Here is a 23,355-nt window from a genome sequence, read left to right as displayed (position 1 = left end):
GATGGACTTAATACATATATACAGAACATTTTATTCCCAAACTACAGAATACACATTCTTTTTAGCACACAGGAATGTTTTCCACAGTGCATTATATGTTAAGCCACAAAACAAGTCTTAATATATTCAAGAAGATAGAAATCATATCAAGCATTTCTTCTGACCATGTAAGTATGAGACTAGAAATCAATGAAAAGAAGAAAACTGGAAAAAAAACACAAACACATGGAGGCTAAATAGCATGTTACTAAACAGCAAATGGGTCAATGAAAAATCAAGGAGAAAAAAAAAAAACGCCTTGACACAAATGAAAATGGAAATACAACAGTCCAAAATCTAAGGGATGCACCAAAAACTGTTCTAAGAGAGAAGTTCTTAGTAATATAGGTCTATCTAAAGAAACAAGAGAAATCTCAAATAAACCATCTAACTTTATACCTAAAAGCACTACAAAAAGAACAGAGCTGCATATTAGTAGAAGGAAGGAAATAACAAAGATTAGAACAGAAATAAATGAAATAGAGACCAAAAAATAGGAAAAAAACAATAGAACTAAAAGCGGATTTTTTAAAAGATAAAAAATTTGATAAACCTCTAGCCAGGCCCATCAAGAAAAAGAGAGCCTAAATAAATAAAATCAGAAACAAAGGAGAAGAAGTTTAAACTCGCACCACACAATTAGAAGTGGTTATAAGAGATTACTACGAACAACTATACACCTATAAAACCTAAAAGAAATAGATAGATTCCTAGAAACATAAAACTTCCAAAACTGAATCACGAAGAAATAGAAAATCTGAACAGATGACTATAAGTAATGAAATTAACTTAAAAACTTACAATACACAAAAGTTCAAGACTAGACAGCTTCATAGGTGAATTCTGCCAAATATTTAAAGAAGAGTTAGCACCTATCCTTCTTAAATTGTTCCAAAAAATTGCAGAGGAAGGAATACATCCAGATTCATTCTATGAGGCCAGCACTACCTTGATACCAAAGCCAGACAAAGACACTACAGGAAAGGAAAATTACCTACCAATATCTCTGATAAGCATAGATGCAAAGACCATCAACAAAATATTAGCAAACTGAATTCAACAGTACATTAAAAGGATCTTCACCATGATCAAGTGGGATTTATTCCAGGGATGCAAGGATGGCTTAACATCTACAAATCAATCAATGTGATATACCATATAAATAAAACAAAGGATAAAAATCATATGATTAGCTCAATAGATGCAGGAAAGAAAATTCAACACCCACTTATGATAAAAACTCTCATCAAAGGGCATACAGAAGAAATGTACCTCAGTGTAATAAAGGCTACAGATGACAAATCTGTAGTTAACATACACACCGGTGAAAGCTCTTCCCCTAAGTTCAGAAACAAGACAAGGATGCCCACCTTGCTGCTTTTATTTCACATAGTATTGGATGTTCTAGCTGCAGCAATCAGACAAAAAAAAAAAAAAAAAAAAAAAGAGAGAGAAAGAGAGGAAAAAAAAGAAATAAAAGGCATCCAAAATGATAAGGAATAAATAAAACTATCACTATCTGTTGATGGCATGATAATACATATAGAAAACTCTGAAGATGCCACCAGAAAACTATTAGAACTGATAAATGAATTTGGTAAAATTGCAGGGTACAAAATTAACATGCAGATATTAATTGTTTCTATACATTAATAATGAACTACCAGAATAAAAATAATTCTATCTAAAATTGCATCAAAAAGAGTAAAATACCTAGGAATAAATTTAAGTGGAAGACTATAGGACATTGATGAAAGAAACTGGAAGTGACACAAATAAATGGAAAGAAATACCATGTGGATTGGAAGAACCAATATTTTAAAAATGTCTAGACTACCCAAAGCAATCTACACATTTAATGTGATTTTTTAAATTAAAAAAAAAATGGTATTTTTCATAGACCGAGAGCAAAGAATCCTGAACTTTGTATGGAACCACAAAAAACCCCTAAAAGTTGTAGCAATGTTGAGAAAGAAGAACAAAGCTGGAAGTATCAAATTCCCTGATTTTGAACTATACTATGAAGCTATAATAATCAACACATTGTGGTACTGGCCTGAAAACATACACATAAATTGAATAGTGTAGAGAGCCCAGAGAAAATCTCACATACATATATGGTCAATTAACCTATGACAAAGGAGCTAAGAATATACAAGCTAAAATAAACATGGCATTATATTAAACTAAAAACCTTTTGTATGATGAAGGAAACTGTCAACAAAACAAAGAGAGAACTTATTGAATGGAAGAAGAAATTTGCAAATCCTAAATCTGACAAGGAGTTACTATCTAATATATACATAGAACTTATACGACTTAAAAAAAAAACTAAAAAATGGGCAGAGCGCTTGAATAGACATTTTTCCAATGATATACAGAGACATACAGATGGTCAACAGACACATGAAAAGATGCTCAACATCTTAAATCTTTAATTTAATGCAAATTAAAACCATCAGAATGGCTAGTATCAAAAAGACAAGAAATAACGAGTGTTGGCCAGGATTTCAAGAAAAGGGAACACTTGTGCCCTGTTGGTGGGAATGTAAATTGGTACAGCCACTAAGGAAAACAGTACAGAAGTTCCTCAAAAAGTTAAAAATAGAACTACAATATGATCCAGCAATTCTGCTTTTGAGTATTTACCCAAAGAAAATGAAAACCAATTTAAAGGCATATATGCCTCCGATGTTCACTGCAGCATTATCTGTAACAACCAAGATATGGAAAGAACCTAAGCATCTATTGATAGATAAATGGAGAAAGAAGATGAAAAATAGGGCAAAATAGGTGAAGAGGTTTAGGAAGTACAATCTTCTAGCTATAAAGTAAATAAGCCAAGGGGATTAACATACAGCATAGAGAATATAGTCAGCGAGATTGCAAAAGCATTGTACAGTGACAGATGGTACTGACAACTATGTTTCTGGGGCTGACTAGAAGTGTAACTTTAGCCAAGTTATATAACTTCTCAGTCTCCTGCTAATCCACAAAATGGGAAGACTGACATTTACCTCTTAGGGCTGTTAAGAATATTAAAACAAAATAACATATGGGAAAGTGCCACATGCATTATCTGGTCTGGAAGAGGCGCTCAACAGATGACGTTTCATTCATTCGAGAGATCAGAACTGAGACTGGAATCCCAAACTCTGTCCTCCTGCTGACCTTAACTTGTTATCAACACCTTTTGTGTGTTGCCCTTTAGCCACTGGTATGGACTGAATTGTGTTCCCCCAAAATTCATATGTTGAAAACCTAACCCCTATATGACTAGATTTGGGGAGAGTCTTTAAAGAGGTAATAAAATTTAAATAAGGACATAGTGGAGTTGTAGTCCCATATGATTTGTCTCCTTATGGGAAGAAGAAGAAACATCAGGGATACACACAGGCAGAAGACGAGCAAGCCAGTGCTAGAGCAGCAGGTGAGACAATTAGCTCAGAGTTTAGAGCAGTTCCTTTACTGTCTGGAACGCATATCAAATACATGCAAGGGTCTGTGGAAGGGGCCAAAAAGATTTGTGCATTTGAAGACTTTAAATGCATGTGGCTCTTTAAGCAACATCCTTGTTGAAGGGAGACCAGAGAAAATGCCCGGTTAGCATCATCTCTTCATCAGCTTTTCAGTCATAAACTCTTCTCAGTAGTTTGGTCCTAACTCTATAAAATGTACAGAGTATCTACTTGCTTTCCCATCCTGCAAATGAGTCACGTGACATAACTTGGTACCTCTGGTTTTGATCTGACCTTGCCATCTGGGATCATAATTTGATCTGGGAGGGAAGACCACAGTAGGTTCTAGGGGCATGGCCTCTGGGGTTCCAGTCATGAATACTGGAGGGGATTTAGCTGTCAAGAGAGTGGAATTTGTCACATGTTTTTATCTAGCATCTGCCACAGTCTCTATTACACACTTTCATTATTTCAGGGAATCCAAAATCTTTTTGGAGACATTTTTACCTGAGACAGTGTGCAGCAGTTATAATCCAACACCCTCCAATATAAATTCCTCCACATTTGATTTTCTTATTTTCCTTAATTGCCACCTGCCACGGGAAGTCACCCTGTAAGAGACATTAGTAAGACATTAGTGTGGTCACTGCCATTCTACCAGATGGTGATAGACAGGTGGCTCTAAGATATGTCCATTGCAAAAGTCCCAGTCTCTTATCATTACATATCTCCCCAACCTTTCTTTGTTTTTCAAACTTGGGCTACTCCTGGGAAGTAACAGGTTTACCATGTGTGCTGGCTTTCCTCCTACAACTCGTTTCCTTCGAATGGGCGCACTGTTTTTAACTCCACAGGACACTTTAGGGAGAAATGACTTTATCCGTTTTCTTTCTTCAAGAAAGGAAGAGATTGTATCATTATGATTTTGAACCCATTACTTCTTGATTATTTTTGCCACCAAAACAGCAAAATCACTGCTAAAACAAAACAGGCTGGATTGATTAATAAATTATTTTAGATATTAATTGGTACTATTGACCTTGTTTAAAAATTCTGGCTTATCAACAAGGATGGGACGGGAGGAGATTACAAGAAGTGAAATAAGTCAAGCGGAGAAAAGCAATTATCATATAGTTTCATTTATTTGTGGAACATAATGGAAGACATTAGGAGAAGGTAGGGAAAAATGAAGGGGGGAGGGAAATCGGAGGGGGATATGAACCATGAGAGACTGCGGACTCCCGAGAAACAAACAGGGTTTTAGAGGGGAGGGGGGTGGGGGATGGGTTGGCCTGGTGATGGGTATTAAGGAGGGCAAGTATTGCATGGAGCACTGGGTGTTATACGCAAACAATGAATCATGGAATACTACATCAAAAACTAATGATGTACTGTATGGTGACTAACATAACATAATAAAAAAAATTCTAGCTTAATTTGAAAATTGCCTCAATTCTCTGAAGTTCTGCCTAAAGGTACATGGGTGGGGCAGAAAGAGGCTAACTGAAGGTTTAAAGATTTTCATGGGTCATGCTTGAAATCTGGTTGTTTTTGACAAAACTGATATGACAAAACTCATAGCAAATAAAAAAATTATGTAGGTCTAAAATGTTGTTTTCACTTCAAAATTAGCCTTGCAAATTAACTCATTTAAAAAATTTTTTAAATTTTTTTATAAACATATAATGTATTATTAGCCCCAGGGATACAGGTCTGTGAACTGTCAGGTTTACACACTTCACAGCACTCACCATAGCACATACCCTCCCCAATGTCCATAACCCCACCACCGTCTCCCAACCCTCTTCCCCCCGAGCAGCCCTCAGTTTGTTTTGTGAGATTGAGTCTCTTATGGTTTGTCTCCCTCCCGATCCCATCTTGTTTCATTTATTCTTTTCCTAACCCCCAAACCCCCCACATTGCATCTCCACTTCCTCATATCAGGGAGATCGTATGATAGTTGTCTTTCTCTGATTGACTTATTTTGCTAAGCATAATACCCTCCAGTTCCATCCACGTTGTTGCAAATGGCAAGATTTCATTTCTTTTGATGGCTGCATAGTATTCCAGTGTGTGTGTGTGTGTGTATACACACCACACACCACATCTTCTTTATCCATTTGTCTGTTGATGGACATCTAGGTTCTTTCCATAGTTTGGCTATTGCAGACATTGCTGCTATAAACATTCGGGTGCACGTGCCCCTTCAGATCACTACGTTTGTATCTTTAGGGTAAATACCCAGTAGTGCAATTGCTGGGTCATAGGGTAGCTCTATTTTCAACTTTTTGAGGAACCTCCATGCTGTTTTCCAGAGTGGCTGCATCAGCTTGCATTCCCACCAATAGTGTAGGAAGGTTCCCCTTTCTCCGCATCCTCGCCAGCATCTGTCATTTCCTGACTTGTTAATTTTAGCCATTCTGACTGGTGTGAGGTGGTATCTCATTGTGGTTTTGATTTGTATTTCTCTGATGCCGAGTGATGTGGAGCATTTATGTTTGTTTTTCTTAAAAGTGATAAGGAGAAGAGTAATGTTATTTTTTTCTATTTACATTGATAGCAAAGGTAATTGTTGCTTGAATCAATTACATATACGTGCATACATACATACACACAGAACATTAAAATGCAGATGTAAACCAGGGAAGCACTAGTAAAAAAGAATAATTTTAATTTACCTTTATCCATATTAGCAGTCAAAAATTGTGCCTCTTCTAAAATAAAACAAAAAGTTCCAATGTTTATGGTTGTGTTCATAGGAAAAATCAAATAATTAAGATTATTTAAACTTTAATCATAATTTTCTATCTTAAAACCCATCCTATATTGATTGATTGATTGATTTATGAGAGAGAGAGAAATTGCATGCACATGCATGGGTGAGCACAAGTGGGGGAGGGGCAGAGAGAGAATCTTAAACAGACAGGCTCCACAGACATGGTCTTGATCTGACCACCCTGAGATTGCGACTTGAGCCAAAATCAAGAGTTGGATGCTTAACCCACTGAGCCACCCAGGTATCCAAAAACCTGTCCTCTGTTTAAAAAGGACAGTAGAAATCCTCAAAGCACACCATCTTATTTCCTTTCTATACCTAGGTTATTGTGAAGGCTCAGGAGGAACTATGGAGAAATTCTGCAGGCACCAACTAGAGGTGTCTGTTGGTACAAGTGAATGGTGATACCCATGGTGCTGTGGCTTTTTGCATTTAGAATAGGCAAAATGCTTGGGTCAGAGAAGGAAAGCTGCTTCTTCAACTCTGATTCACAAAGTCCTTACATAAGGTAGGGAACAGTTACTAACACTGACTGAGAGAGTACTGAGCTGACGCTAAAAAGGCCTCTCCGCCTACACTAATGAGAAAGCTGAGTAATTGCTAACACGTGGTCATAACATGTGCAATTAATAGCTACGTTAAAATATAAGAAGAGGAGTACCTGGGTGGCTCAATGGATTAAGGATCTGACTCTTGATTTCCGTTCAGGTCATGATCTCAGGATCATGAGATAGAGCCCTGCATCCGACTCCACGCTCACCGGGGAATTTTCTTAAGATTCTCTCTCTCTCTCTCCCTGTGCCCCTCCCCAAGTTCACTCACTCTCTCATACACACTCTTTCACTAAAATAAACAAATCTTTAAAAATATATATAAGAAGACAACAGTTGCTTTGTTTTGCTTCAATTCTGCTGCAATATTCCAAGAATTCAATAAAATTTTTACCTTGAACCACATGTAAAAAGTCCCATGGAAAAAAAACGAAAATTTACCACAGCAGAGGATAATTTTTGAGAAAAATGTGTACCATATCAATGATATACATATATCATAAAACTATAAAACTTTATCCTTGTTTTCATTTCTGTAATATAAATTTTCTCTTATAAAAATGGATTTACCTTTAATTTCAAGATGGCCTTTAATTTCAGAATTTCCATTTCCTAAAAATAAAACAAAACATTTTTTGTAGCAGAGATGATATTCACCTGGATAAAATATACACCAATCATTAATATCTTAGAAACAGTTTAACAACTTAATTTTTTACAAAGATAAAAGGGAATCACAGTATGTCATCTTTCTTTGATTTTTAATACCACATAACAGATGTTTCATATTGCATTTAAACACACACCAATTTCATTATATCAAGGAAATAATTTTTACTCGAGTTTTAAAAAGGTGTATATTTTGGATATATTTGAACACATATGGACAGCAAGTTTACTATACAGTTATATAAATTTATAACTCTTTTAAGCTTATATTTATTAAAGGTGGGCTTTCCAGGATACATGAAATCAAGTTATACTCCAAACTTCCCTTGGTTTAGTGATTCTGATCTATCCACTGACAGATCAATCAATATATTAATGTTTTTATTTTACATCTCTTCTCTCATTTGCTTTTGCTTAGAGAGGGAAAAATTAGAACCATTACTGAAATACAAAAGGTGGTACTCACTTTAAAGAAGGGTAAACTGAAGTAACAATGACTTAATGTATTGACTTAATGTATTTTTGATATGGATTCAAGAACTTGATTTAAAAAAAAGCTAGCTTTGGCACATCTGGGTGGCTCAGTGGGTTGAGGCCTCTGCCTTCGGCTCAGGTCATGATCTCAGGGTCCTGAGATCGAGCCCCGCATCAGGCTCTCTGCTCAGCAGGGAGCCTGCTTCCTCCCCTCTCTCTCTGCCTGCCTCTCTGCCTACTTGTGATCTCTGTCAAATAAATGAATAAAATCTCTTAAAAAATAAAAATTAAAAAAAGCAATCTTTATGTTATAGTTTCTCCCTGATAGTGGGGTTTTTTCCTTCCTGATAAGCTAACAAATTGTGTTCTTTGAACTTAAACTTTAGAGTTTTGAATCAGAAGAAGGAGAGGGAGGTAAAATGGACAGAAGAGGAGAAGAAACCCCAAATATCATTATACTGAAAAAGTGAAATCAAACTATAGAACTTCAGAAGACAAATACTGCATGGTTTCACTTATATGTGGAATCTAACAAAACAAACTCATCGAAAAAGAGATCAAATTGTGGTTATTAGGGGCAGGGGTGGGGTCTGGGAAATTACGTGAACCTGGTCAAAAGGTCAAACTTCCTGATCAGTAAGTGCTGGGGGTGTAATGTACAGCACGGTGACTAGAGTTAGCATGGTTGTATGGTATACTTGAGAGTTGCTAAGGGAGTAAATCCTAAACGTTCTCATCACACACACACATAAAAATTGTAACTATATGACATGATGGATGTCAACTAAACTTACTGTGGTCATTGTCTCTCAATATATGTGTTGCCAAGTCATTATGTTGTACACCTTAAACTTATACTCCGTGTTGTATGTCCCAATTCTATCTCGATGAACCAGGAGGGAATGACTCTCAAGCTTCACCAGCAAGAGTCATCACTGTCTTCCTCCCTAAAAGATGTTTGGAAATTTCTCTCTCCTCTCTTTACTAAGGTTTTAACTATATTTGATGGACATAAAAGTATTTTGCTCAACTGCTTATATAAACTTCAAAAGAAATAATATGATTTGAGATCCTAAAAAGTGTGTTTTTACATTTAAGAACTGATGTGAATGGGAAACTAAACAAGACTTCAATAAAGTCCAATAATACCAAGCAGTGACAAAATGTAATTATTATCAATTCATTTATCCATATATATATCTGCCATGTATTTAATGCTTAGCTCTAAATCACATTTGGAATATAAAAATAATTAGATTCTATTTTCAAGAACAGGGCCTGACACACATAGTAAGAACTTAATAAATAGTCACTGAGAAAATTAATGAATATAATAACTTCAAGAAAGCACTGATGTAAGGAAGAAGTTGGTCTGTGTGACACAGAGTAGGTACCTAGTATTTTTACCATCAGAGGTTTTTCTGATGAAAAATGAGCACCAAAAAACAAAGAGCATTAACGATGAGCACCAAAAAAAAAGAGCATTAACACATTGCTCTGAAACTTGGTAAGTAAAGGGAAGAAATAAAAAACTATGTTTCCTTTCTTCTATGAATTGCATTTCATGGAAACAAAACAGCTGATAAAGGAAAGTTCTCTATAGAAAACCAGTTAATAAATGCAGAAGGAATGCTGATTTAGAATTCACCATCTTACAGTTCCTGTAGACAAATTGGATCTAGGCAGCAATCACACAGGCCACTAAAAACCATTAAGATGAAAGACTGTGGGGGAAATTTTTAAAGGAAAGATCAAACTGGTCCTGTGATCAATTTTAGCATCATTAGAAGTGGGATACACAGAGAACATGACATTTTACATAGTAAAAAGGACACAACACTACCCATCAAGAATTCTTGCTTAAAATATTGAAATTTGTATCTAATCAAAACTCTATAAATCCAGAATAAGGGACATCCTGTAGGCAAATGATCAGGTTTCTCTAAAAATCAATGGCATGAAAAAAATTGGGGGTGGATTGGTAGGTAACTTTTTTTTAAAGATTTTATTTATTTATTTGACAGAGAGAGAGATCACAAGTAGACAGAGAGACAGGCAGAATGAGAGGGAGAAGCAGGTTCCCTGCTGAGCAGGGAGCCCGATGCGGGGCTCGATCCCAGGACCCAGAGAACACGACCCTAGCCGAAGGCAGAGGCTCAACCCACTGAGCCACCCAGGTGCCCCAGTAGGTAACATTTTTAAAATTGAACTATTGTTGACATATAATGTTATATTAGTTTCAGATATATGACCTCATGGTTCAACAATTCTATATATTATGCAATGTTGACCACAATAAGTGTGGTTACTATGTGTCATCATGCAACATCCTTACAATATTATTGACTATACTCTCTATGCTGTACTTTTCATCCCATGACTTACTTATTTTATAACTGGAAGTTTGTACTTCTTAATCTCCCTCAACTAATTCCCCCATTCTCCCCACTACCCGCCTCTAGCAGCCACCAGTTTGTTGCCTGTATTTACATATCTGTTTTTGCTTTTCTTTGTTGGTTCATTTGTTTTGTTTTTTAATTTCCACATGTAAGTGAAATCACATGGTATTTGTATTTCTCTGACTTATTTCACTTAGCAAAATACTCTCTAGGTTTATCATGTTGTTGCAAATGGAAAGATGTCATTCTTTTTTATGACCTGAGTAATATTCCAGTGTGTGAGTGTGCACATGCACGTGTGTGTGTGTGTGTGTGTGTATTGCATCTTCTTTATCCATCCATTTGTCAGTGGACCCTTAGGTTGCTTCCATATCTTGGCTATTGTAAATCATGCAGCAATAAACATAGAATGCATAAATCTTTTTTGTATTTGTGTTTTTGTTTTCGTTGGGTAAATACCCAGTAGTGGAGCTGCTGGATCATATGGTAGTTGTATATACATATATATAATTTTCTTTTTTGAGAATCCTCCATACCTTTTTCCATAGTTGCTGTACCAACTTACTTTCCCATCAACAGTGCGTAAAGGTTCTCTTTCTCCACATCTTTGCCAACACATACTATTTCTTGTCTTTTTGATACTAGCCAAGCTGACTAGTGTGAGGTGGTATCTCACTGTGATTTTGATTTACATTTTCCTGATGATTAGGGATGTTGACCATCTTTTCATGTATCTGTTGGCCATCTCTATGTCTTCTTTGGACAAATGTCTATTCAGTCCTTGCCCATTTATTAATCAAGTTTGTGTGTGTGTGTGTGTGTGTGTGTGTGCATTGAATTGTATAAGTTTTTATATATTTTGGATATTAACCCCCATCAGATATATCATTCACAAATATCTTCTCCCAATCAATAGGTCATCTATTTATTTTGATGGTTTTCTTTGCGTGCAAGAGCTTTTAATTTGTTGCAGTCCCAACAGTTTACTTTTGCTTTTGTTTCCCTCATTTGAGGAGACATATCTAGAAAAATGTTGCTATGGCACCCAAGAGATTACTGCTTATGCTCTCTTTTAGGAGTCTTATGGTTTTAGATCTCACATTTAGATATTTTCTTTTTAAATTTAAATTCAATTAACCAACATACATTTAGGTCTTTAACCCATTTTGAGTCTATTTTGTGTATGGTGAAAGAAAGTGATCCAGTTTCATTTTTTTGAAAGTACATTTCCAGCTTTCCCAACACCATTTATTGAAGAGACTGTCTTTTCTAGATTGTGTATTATTGTTCCCTTTGTTGTAGATTGACCATGTAAGCATCAATTTATTGTGGACTTTCTATCCTGTTTTATTGATCTATGTGTCTGCTTTTGTGCCAGTACCATACTGTTTGATTACTACAGCTTTGTAGTATATCTTGAAATCTAGGATTTTGATACTTCCAGCTTTGTTCTTTCTCAAGCTTGCTTTGGCTATTCAGAGTTTTTTGTGGTTCCATACAAATGTAAGTGTAAGTCTTTCACTTCCTTGGTTAAATTTATTCCTAGGCATTTTACTCCTTTGGTGCAATTGTAAATGTGATTGTTATCTTAATTTCTTTCTCTGATGGTTTGTTACTAGTATATAGAAACACAACTGATATCAGAATGTTAAATTTGTATCTTGCAATTTTACTGAATTCATTTATTGGTTCTTATTGTGTGTGTGTGTATAGTCTTTAGTTTTTGTTTTTTTAAAAAAATTATTTACTTATTTGTTTGCGGGGAGGGGCAGAGGGAGAGAATCTTCAAGCAGACTCCCCACTGAGTTCAGAGTCCAATGCAGGGCTCCATCTCAAGACCCAAAAGAACATGACCTGAGCCTAACCAAGAATTCGATGCTCAATTGACTGAGCCACCCAGATACCCCTAGAGTTTCTATGTAAAGTATCATGTCATTTGCAAATGGTGACAGTTTTTTCTTTACAAATTTAATTCCCTCTCTTCCCTCTCTCTCTCTTCCTTCTTTCCTTCCTTGTCTGATTGTTAGGACTCCAGTACTATGTTGAACAAAAGTGGCAATAGTGGACATCCTTGTCTTTCTCCTAATTTTAGAGGAAAAGCGATCAGATTTTCACCACTGAGTATGATATTAGCTGTAGGTTTGTCATATATGGCTTTTGTTAGGTTGAAGTGTATTCCCTCTAAACCCACTTGGTTGAGAGTTTTTTTCATGAAATGGTATTGAATTTTGTCAAATTCTTATTTTGAATCTATTGTGATGATAATATGTTTCCTTCATTTTGTTAATGTGATATAGCATACTGATTGATTAGAGGATATTGAACCACCATCCCTGGAATAAATCCCACTTGATCACGGTGAATGATTCTTTTAATGTAATGTTGAATTTGGTTTGTTAATATTTTGTTGATGACTTTTGCACCTATGTTCATTAGAGATATTGATGTGTAATTTTCTTTTTTTGTAGTGTCTTTGTCTAGTTTTGGTATCAGGGTAATGCTGGCCTTGTAGAATGAATTTGAAAGTTTTCCTTCCTCTTCCTTTTTGGAATAGTTTGAGAATAGATATTAAATCTTCTTTAAGTGTTTGGTGGAATTAACCTGTGAAGCCATTTGGTACTGAACTTTTGTTTGTTGGGAGTTTTTTTTTGTTTTGTTTTGTTTTTTCCCAATTCAATTTCATTACCAGTAATCAGTCTGTTCAGATTTTCTATTTATTCCTGATTTAGTTTTGGAAAATTGTATGTCTCTAAGAATTTTTCAGTTTCTTTTAGGTTGTCCAATTTTTTGCCATATCATTTTCATAAATGTCTTTTATAATATTTGTATTTCTATGGTGTCAGTTTCTTTGCCTTTTTCATATTTGATTTTATTTATTTGACTCTTTTTTCTTTTATTTCAATGACTTTGCCTAAAGATTTATCAATTTTGGTTATCTTTTCAAAGAATCAACTCTTGGTTTCATTGGCATATTTAATTTAATTTAATTTAGTCTTTATTTCATTTATTTCTATTCTAATCTTTATTATTTCCTTCCTTTTACTAACTTTGGGCTTTTTTGGTTCTTCCTTTTCTGGTCCTTTTATATATAATGTTAGATTATTTATTTGGGATTTTTCTTCTTTCTTGAAATAGGCCTGAATTGGCATAAACTTCCCTCTTAGAACTGCTTTTGCTGTGTCCCAAAGATATTGGACTACTGTATTTCCAGGTGGGTGACTCTTAAAGAATAAAAGCTACTTTAAAAACTTAACAATCAAATACAATGTTAGATTGTTTTGAAACTTGATTCAAATACATTGTTTTTGAGAGGGGTGCCTGGGTGGATCAGTCAGTTAAGCATCCAAGGACTCTTGGTTTCAGTTCAGGTCATGATCTCACAGTTGTGGGATGAAGCCCCCCATTGGGCTCTGGGCTCTGGGCTCACTTGGAGTCTGATTCAGACTCTCTCTCCCTCTCCCTCCTGCTCACTCTCTCTCTCAAATAAATAAATAAAATATTTTTAAAAATATATTTTTGAAATAGCTGGGAAAACTTGAACATGGGCTGTTATTAAACAATGTTTAATAACATTAAATGTTATTAATATTAATTAATATTAATTAATATTATATATATAGTAATTCCTAATTATATATAGAATTAATATAGAATAAATATAGAATTCCTAATAATTCCTAATAATTACTATTATTAGGAATACTAATGAGAGTATTTTGTGTACGTATAAAGTGTAGCATTAGAAATGCATCTAGATGAAGTGACATGATATCTCAAGTGTGCTTTAAAGTACTCAAACAAACAAGCTGAACAAGACTGGCAAAACACTGCTAATTGTTCAAGGGAGAGAGAGGCACATATTGGTTCATTCTCATAATCTATTTTTGTTATGTGGGAGCTTTACTAATAAAAAGTTCTGGGGGTGCCTGGGTGGCTCAGTGGGTTAAGGCCTCTGCCTTCGGCTCAGGTCACAGTCCCGGGGTCGTGGGATCGAGCCCCGCGTTGGGCTCTCTGCTCTGCAGGGAGCCTGCTTCCTCCTCTCTCTCTCTCTCTCTCTCTCTCTCTCTCTGCATGCCTCTCTGCCTTGTGATCTCTGTCAAATAAATAAATAAAATCTTTAAAAAAAAGTTCTGAAATAACAAATGTATTTAATAAAAGAAAATTTGAGAAATGAACATTCCATAGTTCTTCAAATGCCCACTCAGTAGTACTCTTACTAAGACTCCCCTATACTCGCTTAAGATTACAATTTACCTAAAAGAAAGTTCTGGGTCCCCAGATCAAGTCATAGAAAAACATAACACAAACCCTTAATTACCTTCACAACCAACTTCATCCTCTCCTGTAATACAGTCCACCTCGCCGTTGCACTTATATTTGTTTGGAATACAAACACCAGACTTACAGAAGAAACTTTTCCCTCGGCATCCTACACAAACATAAATAGAAGAAGGTTTTTATTTTTGTTTTTTCATACTTAAAATACAGTAGGATAGAATCTGAGAGGCAGTGGGCGAATCTTCTACCTGTACAGCACAGTTCGTCACTCAGGTCTCCACAGTCGTTGATACCATTACAGGTTCTCTTCTGAGGAATGTATTTCCCATTCACACAGTGAAAGGAGTCATTTGCCGGAGGAGCTGTAAATTAGGAATCCTCTTTGTGAAATTTATGTATGGTGTTGTAGGTGACATCTTGATTACATTTGGAATAATGAGGACATTAAGATAAAGTCAGGCATCAAATAGAAAATGATATAAAATGTATTGGTAGCATCAACATAATACATATGGTTAATAAGGAAAACATATGCTAAAGCTGGTTTATGGAGTCCCTTTGGTACCTCTGAAAACCAGTATTCACGCAGAGGTCTGTGCTTGCTGAGGTTAGGGGAAGGGGCTCAGGGACCACAGGTCCTTGCTCAGACTAGCAAGCACAGGTGCTCACCCATTCCTCTTGTGCTGCTGCAGGAATCCTCACTTCCATCCCCTGACTTGGGCAGTGTCATTTTTATTTCGATGGTATTTTTTTTTAAGCACCAAAAAAGTGTTTAGCCTTTAAAACCATACATGTGACTAAAATACTCCAGTGTGGCAGTGACTGTCTTGAGACTGTGGTCACTTGAATATTTTAAAGACATTTTGAAGGGTGTAGGCTGGCCCTCTCAAAGGAGATATTGAGGTTTCTTCTGATATTTGCATTACTTATGTTTGTTGTATTAACTTTAATCCAGATGTTTCAGCAAGCAAAGAAGAGTCAGGCAACTTTGCTCCCCATATAGGAACCTGGAGAGAAGTAATATTTGAACGCAAAAAAGGTACAATAGAGGAAAAGCAGCAATTTACGTTCTAAAGCCCCAAAAATGATTTTGCTTCTATTACTGCAACTGAGTATCTATCATGTTTGTTTACTACAGATGTGGCATGCAATAAACAATTTTGAAGGAAGTTTGGAAGTTTCATGCAACTCCTCTACCAACCTGTATTGTGTGTGTAGCAAACCACACCAGCAAAATCCTGGTCATTTCTAGTTCCTCTCTTAGTAAAAGTACATTCAGCCAAACTTGTTTCGAATCCTTGACAATGCACTTGGAGACATTCAGTGGAATTTACAGAGACATTTTCAGGAAACTCAAACTGCTTTTGAATATTAAAAGCACCTCTACAATTAGAATAAATGAAACATTAGGATAGAATGATTAGTACTTTGAATTTATAACCTTACCTTAGGAGGTAAGGAACTGAAGTAATTTCCTCTAATTTTTTACATATGAGCGATACATTGAACAAGATGCTTAAATTCTCTGAACCTCAGTATCTTCATCTGTAAAAGGGAATATGATATTCTCAGCTGGTTTTGTAAAGAGTGATGAAAACAATCAATTTACATTGGCTAGCCAAAATTCAAAGCTGGCAAACACTCAGCAAATATTACTTTCCTCTTCTCTGTTTCCTGCTAAAAATGCTTTCTTCCACACTCCTGATATTTCTTTCCAACCTGAGATGCATCATTCTTGGCTTCTCTCCATCTCTTAACTCCTTTTTGCTCAAGGAACAGGAGTAGAATAATCAATCAGGGAATTTTGGAATTACAAATCAGGCAAGGTTAGCTCACCTTTCCTTTTCTCTTTTGGGGACCTCTTCACAGGCCTCATGCTGTAAGGCTTACCTGGTTGGCCCCATTGTTGCTTAGAATTTGGGAGATTAAGTTGGTTTAATTATAGCAGGTTCATTTTTTTTTTTTAAACCTAGCCATGTCCTCAACTCAGCCTCGACAATATTAAGGGGATACTTTGGCATCTATATGCCATTGCTTGGACTTCTCAATTTGTTCAGAATTTGTGCTACCTCTATGACTCAATATACTAGAGATGATGAGTTCCAGTAAAATATTCTGCTAGAACATTCAATTGCTCCCTGCTTCTCTTTAGAAAGAAATGGTGTTAAAAATAAGAGGCTGGGCAAAGATGCATCAGGTAAATATAAACAATAACAAAGCAATAATGGCAATATAAATATTAGGTATTTAAAGGAAATAAGAAAGGCATTTTTAATGATTTCAGATCAATAATGATGGTAAAAAGGAGTCATAAAACTGTGCCAAACAGCATCAAAACAAATGAGAGCCATTGGGGCAATCTCACAGGTAAATGATAAAAAAAAAAAATCTCAATTTAAAACTATCTAAAAGTACTAGATAAAATGCATTCAGTGAGCTCTTCTTCTTTTTCATTTTTAAGATTTTATTTATTTACTTGAGAGAAAGGGAGAGAGCACATGTGGGTGAGGGGGAGCAGAGGAGAGAGAGAAGCAGACTCCCAGCTGAGCAGGGAGCCCGTCAAGGGACTCAATGAGCTCTTAAAGAAGTAAGGGAAATACCCCTGGCTAAAATAAGAGAAGAAGTCTGGGGGCTCCTGGATGGCTCAGTCGGTTGAGTATCTGCTTTCGGCTCAGGTCATGATGTCAGGGTCTTGGGATTGACTCAATCCCAAGTGGGGCTCTCTGCTCAGCAGGCAGTCTGCTTCTCCCTCTCCCTCTGTGATCTCTCTCATTCTTTCTCAAATAAATAAATAAAATCTTTAAAAATAAATAAATAAAATAAAGTAAGACAAGTCTGTCCATGAGCTCATACAAAATATGGTAAGAGCAAAATACTGGGAGATCAAAGACTGAGAGAGTTTCCCATTAGGTTGAATTATAGGTTGTAGGTCACAAACTGTCAAAAATCACAAATATCTTGTGGCTCAACTTAATAAGATACTCTCACTAATTAACTACTAGCAGATGTGGTTTAAGAAGACAGTAAATTCAGAATAAAGTCGAAAAATGTAAGAAGCAGCAACAAACTAAGATGTTGGTAAACATGAAATAAATCTGAGTAAACACTAGTTGAATGACAGTAATAACAACTGCTTATTATATAATAATAGAAATTAACTTCAGGGATATATAAAAATAATGTGGAACTAAATACTGGAAACTTGGTAGAAATAATGACATTCCTTATATTATTCCTAAGAGGGTGAGGACTTCCTAAGTCAAGAATTCATGGTATAAATGTGACGATAACCACTAAAGGAACAGAAATAGGATGTATATAGTTTACAAACCAAGTAGAGGGGGGTGGGAGGTTTAAAAAATACAATAACATTATTAAACCCAATAGAAATTAGAATAGGAAGAAACAAGTACACAGAAAAGGCAGGGTAAATAATACTACTAAAATAAGATAGGGAAAATAAATTCAACAATGTAAATAATCACAATACTGTAAATGGACTAATTCAGACAGTTATTGTCATATTGGATTTTTTTTAAAAAATCTAGATACATGCTGTTTATAAAGGACACATTTAAAAGATAAAGACATAGAAAACTTGTATGTAAATAAATAAGAAAAGATTTGAACAAAGCAGTTAACAGGCTGACTTATTTTAATGGACAACATATTTATCATATAGAACCCTGCACACGAAACATTTAAAATAAACTCAGCACAAAATAAATAAAATAAAATATACTTAGCACAAAGCAAGTGTCAACAAATATTTAAACAATTATCATCATATAGAGACCATTCTTTTAACACAGTACAATTAAATAAGAACTCTGTAACAAAAAGTTAACTAAAAGCAAATATATATTCATTAGGGAAGTAATAAAGAAACTTCTAAATCAAAAAAAAATTATACTGAAAATTTAAAAATATTTCTAATTGAACAATAAATAAACACCACCTTTATGCCACTGAGACTTATAGAATGCAGATGAAGCATTATCTAGCGGGAAATTTGTACCTTAAAGGCTTATATTAGAAAATAAGAAAAGTTACAAATTGGTGAGTTAAGTAAGCATTTAAATCAAGGAATGAGGGAAAATACAGTAGAGAAAAGGAGAGGGACAACAAACTTAATGAAGTTGAGAGAAAGTCACAGGAGACAATTTACATATAAAATGTAAAAAAAAGCACAATCAAATAAATCTCTTTAAGATTGATAAAAAGAGAAGGCATAGATAAACAATGTTAGGTATGAAAAAGTGGACATAATTATAGACAAGTAGAGACAGATGGTAATAAACATATTTACAATTCTCTGGAACTACAAAGGATTCATATATCCAGATACTTCAACAAACTTACAAGCGCTCTGTGCTCAGGGATGTTCTAAGTGCTAGTGAAACATGAACATATTTAATCCTCATAACAATGCTATGAGACAGGTAGTTAATATTCTCAGGCTACATATGAGGAAATTAAGGCAGAGAAAGAGTGGGTAATCAAAAAGCAAATAGTTGGGGCGCCTGGGTGGCTCAGTTGGTTAAGCCTCTGATTTGGCTCAGGTCATGATCCCAGAGTCCTGGGGTTCAGCTCTGCCTCAGGCTCCCTGCTCAGCGGGGAATCTGCTTCTCCCTCTCCCACTCCCTTTGCTTGCGCGCTCTCTCTCTTGGTCAAATAAATAAATAAAATCTTAAAAAAAAAAAAAAAGCAAATAGGTGGAACAATAAAACCAATCCTGGGAAAATCCACTGACAACAAGGACTCACAGCTGAAATCCAAGTTCAAGGCAGGCCACATTAGCTTCTATAATGCTCCAGGGTTTTTTACATATGAACATTTCCTTATCTTGGTCTACAAGTTTTACTTCAACGATTCCTTCTGAAGTGGTATTCCCGTACTTTACAGAAACACTAAATTGTCCTAAAATTTAAAAAATTTAAAAAGAATGAGCAATATTTAGGCATTCACCTTTTCTCCTCTTGATGAAAAGCCTTTAAAATAACAAAAAAGAGCATTTCAAATTAACTTTGAACACCATGAAGATTTTAACAAATAATAGTAAGCAATTATTTCATGAGGCAGCCCTGTGAAGACTATACTGATTATTTATCCCATGTTTACACATGAGGTTAAGTTGCTTGCTCCAGTGGGGAAGCCAGGAATTGAAAGCTACCATATTGATCTCACTCCCAAGTGTGTGCTCTTCAATGTAAGCCAAAAAATAATTATTACGTAAAAAAGTTTTATGTATTCTCATATACTTATGGCATTTAATGACTCAAGAGAACAAAAGTCTGTCACTGACAAAGTAATCTCCAGTATTGCTTCCCTCCTGTCCAACAGGCAGTAGGGAGTTCTCGTCTTCCTGCTCTACAGTGCCTCAACCTCTTCACTCAGCATCACACAGAGATTTAGGTGCTGTGTGCCAGCATATGTCATGGTAACTAAAAAGAATGTTTTGCGGTGCCTGGGTGGCACAGTGGGTTGAGCACCTGACTCTTGGTTTTGACTCAGGTCATGATCTCAATCTCTGTGAGACTGAGCCCCAGTCAAGCTCCTCACTGAGTGTGGACTCTGCTTGAGTTTTTGTCTCCCTCCCCATCTGTCCCTCCCCATTGCACCCTCTCCTTCCCTCTCTCTCTAAAACAAATAAACAAATCTTTAAAAAGAGAATGTTTTGAGTGTTTTTTCAATCAGTTCATGAAGTGCCTGCGATAACTAATATTAGAAGATAAGCCTGAGGCTTGCTGTCATAGTTAAAATTTCATGAGCTCTTTTTGTGTGCCAAACACTGTGTGAAGACCTTTATATACATCATTTTATTTGATTTTTATGAGGGTCATATGAGTTAGGAACTAGTGTCATTCACATTTTACAGATGTGGAAAATGCGGTCTGATAGTCACATAGCTTGTCAATAACTGAGATTGGGTGGAGGGGCTTGCCACTCAATCTGATAGTAAGACTCCTAACCTTAACCACTCCACAAATCCACCTACTGGCATCCCAGTCTCCTCACTGCATTAGGAACCTGGATGGAGTGTAGACAAGCTCTTTTGTCTGATGTGCCAAGTTTGCTAGGTTAGAGCATGTCCTAGGTTAGCAGTGGCCCGAGCTCCCCTTAGATCAAGGCCAGTGTGGTTGGGGCTCCCTAAGGGTAGAGGCTGATGGGATGGATGCTGGAAGAAATTATTGGAACTGGAGGTCTAGAGATACAGCTCCTTATTAGTATCAACCTCACATAAAGACTTGTTCATTGAGTTCTAAACCAACTCAACGGCTCTGGGCATAGTTCTGCTAGCCAAGTCAAAGTGAGGGTGGGGATAATTTTGAAGGGCCAGGCAGCAGAGAGTGGCACGGGCACTGAGGGGGAAGGACTGGCCTCAGGGCCTTGTGCAGTGGACTCGAAGGCTAACTATATTCTGGTGACCTGAATTTCTTTGGTTATCATCGCAATTGCAACTGGGTCTAGAGAGGAATTTTGAATTGGCATCGTAACATTTCATAGCAAAATTATTTTCTAATAGAAAGTAGAGTGAACAATTTCCTTGTTACGTCACAGATTCAACTAGGCTTTTCCTACCTTGAGCTGTGCATGCTCCACTATTTACAAATTTTGACCCTGGACGAAGACATTCAACACTCTTTTGCTGACAGTAAGTTGGGTAGGTTTTCCCGTTAGTTGAACACACTGCAGTACCATTCTTTGGGCACTGATATGGGAGTTTACAAATACAGGTCCCATCGATGCATTTCTGCCACGGTTGGCAGAAGACTTTGCTGCAGGAGAGATGTGTGTATTTTTCAGTTAAGCACTTTTTGTCTACCAGATCATTTTGAGGTGTGTTTTTTATTGCAGAAAGCTGTAAAACACAAAATAAACATTGACAAACTAAAATCTTCTTTTTGAAGATGATTAATTGACGGAAAGGAACAAAACAGACTCATCCAGCCCACAGTACAGATGAGGGGATGTGGTGTAGTGGCTTACAGAATCACAAATGTGACTTCAATTCCTAACTTGGGTACTTACAGTTATATGCCCTTGCCCTCATGAAATGTGTGTTTCCTCATCTGGAAAATGGGGGTAATAGCTTCTTGCAAGGCTATTGCAAGGTTTAGAAATTCTACACATATAATAGTTGACAGGTACTAGGCATGAAATCAATAGGAGCTATTATTATCCTAAAGACAACATAAAATTCTGCCTTGGAAGAAATCAATGAATCTCATAAGTCATGTTAAGAAGTAACAAAATTGGTGTTAAATATAGTCTCGTGGAATGAACTGATGAATAAATTGGTCAATTTTATTAATAAATGCAAAATCATTTGTTAAACTCCTACTGTGTATAAAGTTTCTTTTAGATGAATGTACATGGGCTCTGTCTTCCAAGGGCTTGATATCTAGGTAATAAGACAGAAACATAATAACTGGGGAGAAGGCAGATTGTGGTAATTGATATAGCAGTGGTACAAATATAACACAGTACTCTTGGAGAGCCAGAATGGAAGAGAGCTAGGCTTTCTAGGGGAATTAATAAATTAATTGCTTAACTTTCCTTGGGGAATTTAAAAAGGCCTCATGGAGGTGGTAGCATTTGAGCAAGGTGAGAAAGGACAGATGCTGGCAGAGGGCTGATGTTAGCAAAACACAGGAGGGATGGTGCAGAATGTATTTAGGGAATGGGAATATGGGATTTTGTATGCTTTAAATGGGATGGTCACTGGTCAGGAAACTGGTAAGAGACAGCAGGAGTAGAGTATGGGAATGGTTTAGAAAGACACTCAAGCAAGCAAAAGCAATAGGATATTTTTTGAGAGTTTAGATGTAAAGGGACACAGAAATGGGGTGATAATTGGAAGGGGGTATTGAGTAAGGAGAAGGTTTTTGTTTAAAGATGGAGGATCATATACATTTGCCATATTAAGGACTGTTATGGATTATATGATTTAGTTTTAACTAAAAATAATCTTCACAAATGGGTAAGTGGTTTAAAGATTCATAGCATGAAATGAATGTTGGATTGAAAAAAATGCCAAAGCACAACACCACTGGAAAAGCAAATGGCAGAGTCTACAACTCTAACCCCAGTAGAAGCTGTTCATCAGCCACATCATGGGGGTAAAAACAATAAAATACGATAAATATAATAAAATATTTTTAATAAAATACAATAAATAAAATTTAATAGTTTTATTTATATTATTTAAATAATTTTATTTATATTATTTAACAATAAAATAAAATAAAATAAAATAAAATAAAATATGACAGAAGTCAGTCCTGTCACCCAGTTAGTAGAATTAAAATGAGTATTTGAAATATAGATTTATATCTGGTATCATTAATGATGAACCTCTCCCTATGTGTTTCTTGTGTGTTGCTCTTTCTGAAGTATCTTTTGCAGCTAATATGCCATTAAGGCAAATGAAAAATTTTAAAAATAATAAAGTGTGTTTAATGACATTATTTCATTGAGATTGATGAACATTATTAAAATATTATTTATGTGCTTAAAATTGTATTTGTTTTTTAGGGTGCATTATTTATATAGCAGTGTAATTATTATTTATTACTAAATATATTCACATACACTAGAAGCACATGTTCAAAAATTTTTAGCAATCATGGCTATAGTCTATTCATCTACAAAACATAACTCAACTCCTTTAGTTACCTTACTTTTCTGTGTATATGGGTTTGTTTTTG

General features: G+C 35.7%; 1 protein-coding gene across 1 annotated transcript in view; it reads right to left on the bottom strand.

The window, feature by feature from the left end:
- The window catches only part of LOC111155213 (complement factor I), a 49,259-nt gene that overhangs the window by 11,913 nt on the left and 13,991 nt on the right, over nucleotides 1-23,355 (bottom strand). The window contains exons 3-11 of the mRNA XM_022515323.1: nucleotides 21,227-21,506; nucleotides 19,411-19,564; nucleotides 15,846-16,027; nucleotides 14,893-15,006; nucleotides 14,685-14,795; nucleotides 7,395-7,436; nucleotides 6,176-6,211; nucleotides 4,285-4,388; nucleotides 4,005-4,108 (exon numbers count right to left, since the gene is read on the bottom strand). Coding sequence (XP_022371031.1) covers nucleotides 4,005-4,108; nucleotides 4,285-4,388; nucleotides 6,176-6,211; nucleotides 7,395-7,436; nucleotides 14,685-14,795; nucleotides 14,893-15,006; nucleotides 15,846-16,027; nucleotides 19,411-19,564; nucleotides 21,227-21,506 — 1,127 coding nt within the window. The remainder of the gene's footprint in view (nucleotides 1-4,004; nucleotides 4,109-4,284; nucleotides 4,389-6,175; nucleotides 6,212-7,394; nucleotides 7,437-14,684; nucleotides 14,796-14,892; nucleotides 15,007-15,845; nucleotides 16,028-19,410; nucleotides 19,565-21,226; nucleotides 21,507-23,355) is intronic.

This window comes from Enhydra lutris, unplaced genomic scaffold (genome assembly GCF_002288905.1).
Source record: "Enhydra lutris kenyoni isolate GAN:26980312 unplaced genomic scaffold, ASM228890v2 scaffoldscaffold3, whole genome shotgun sequence".
In the NCBI taxonomy this organism is placed as follows: Eukaryota; Metazoa; Chordata; class Mammalia; order Carnivora; family Mustelidae; genus Enhydra; species Enhydra lutris.
Note: the sequence above shows the minus strand (reverse complement) of the source record. Positions and strands in the feature narration are given on the sequence as shown.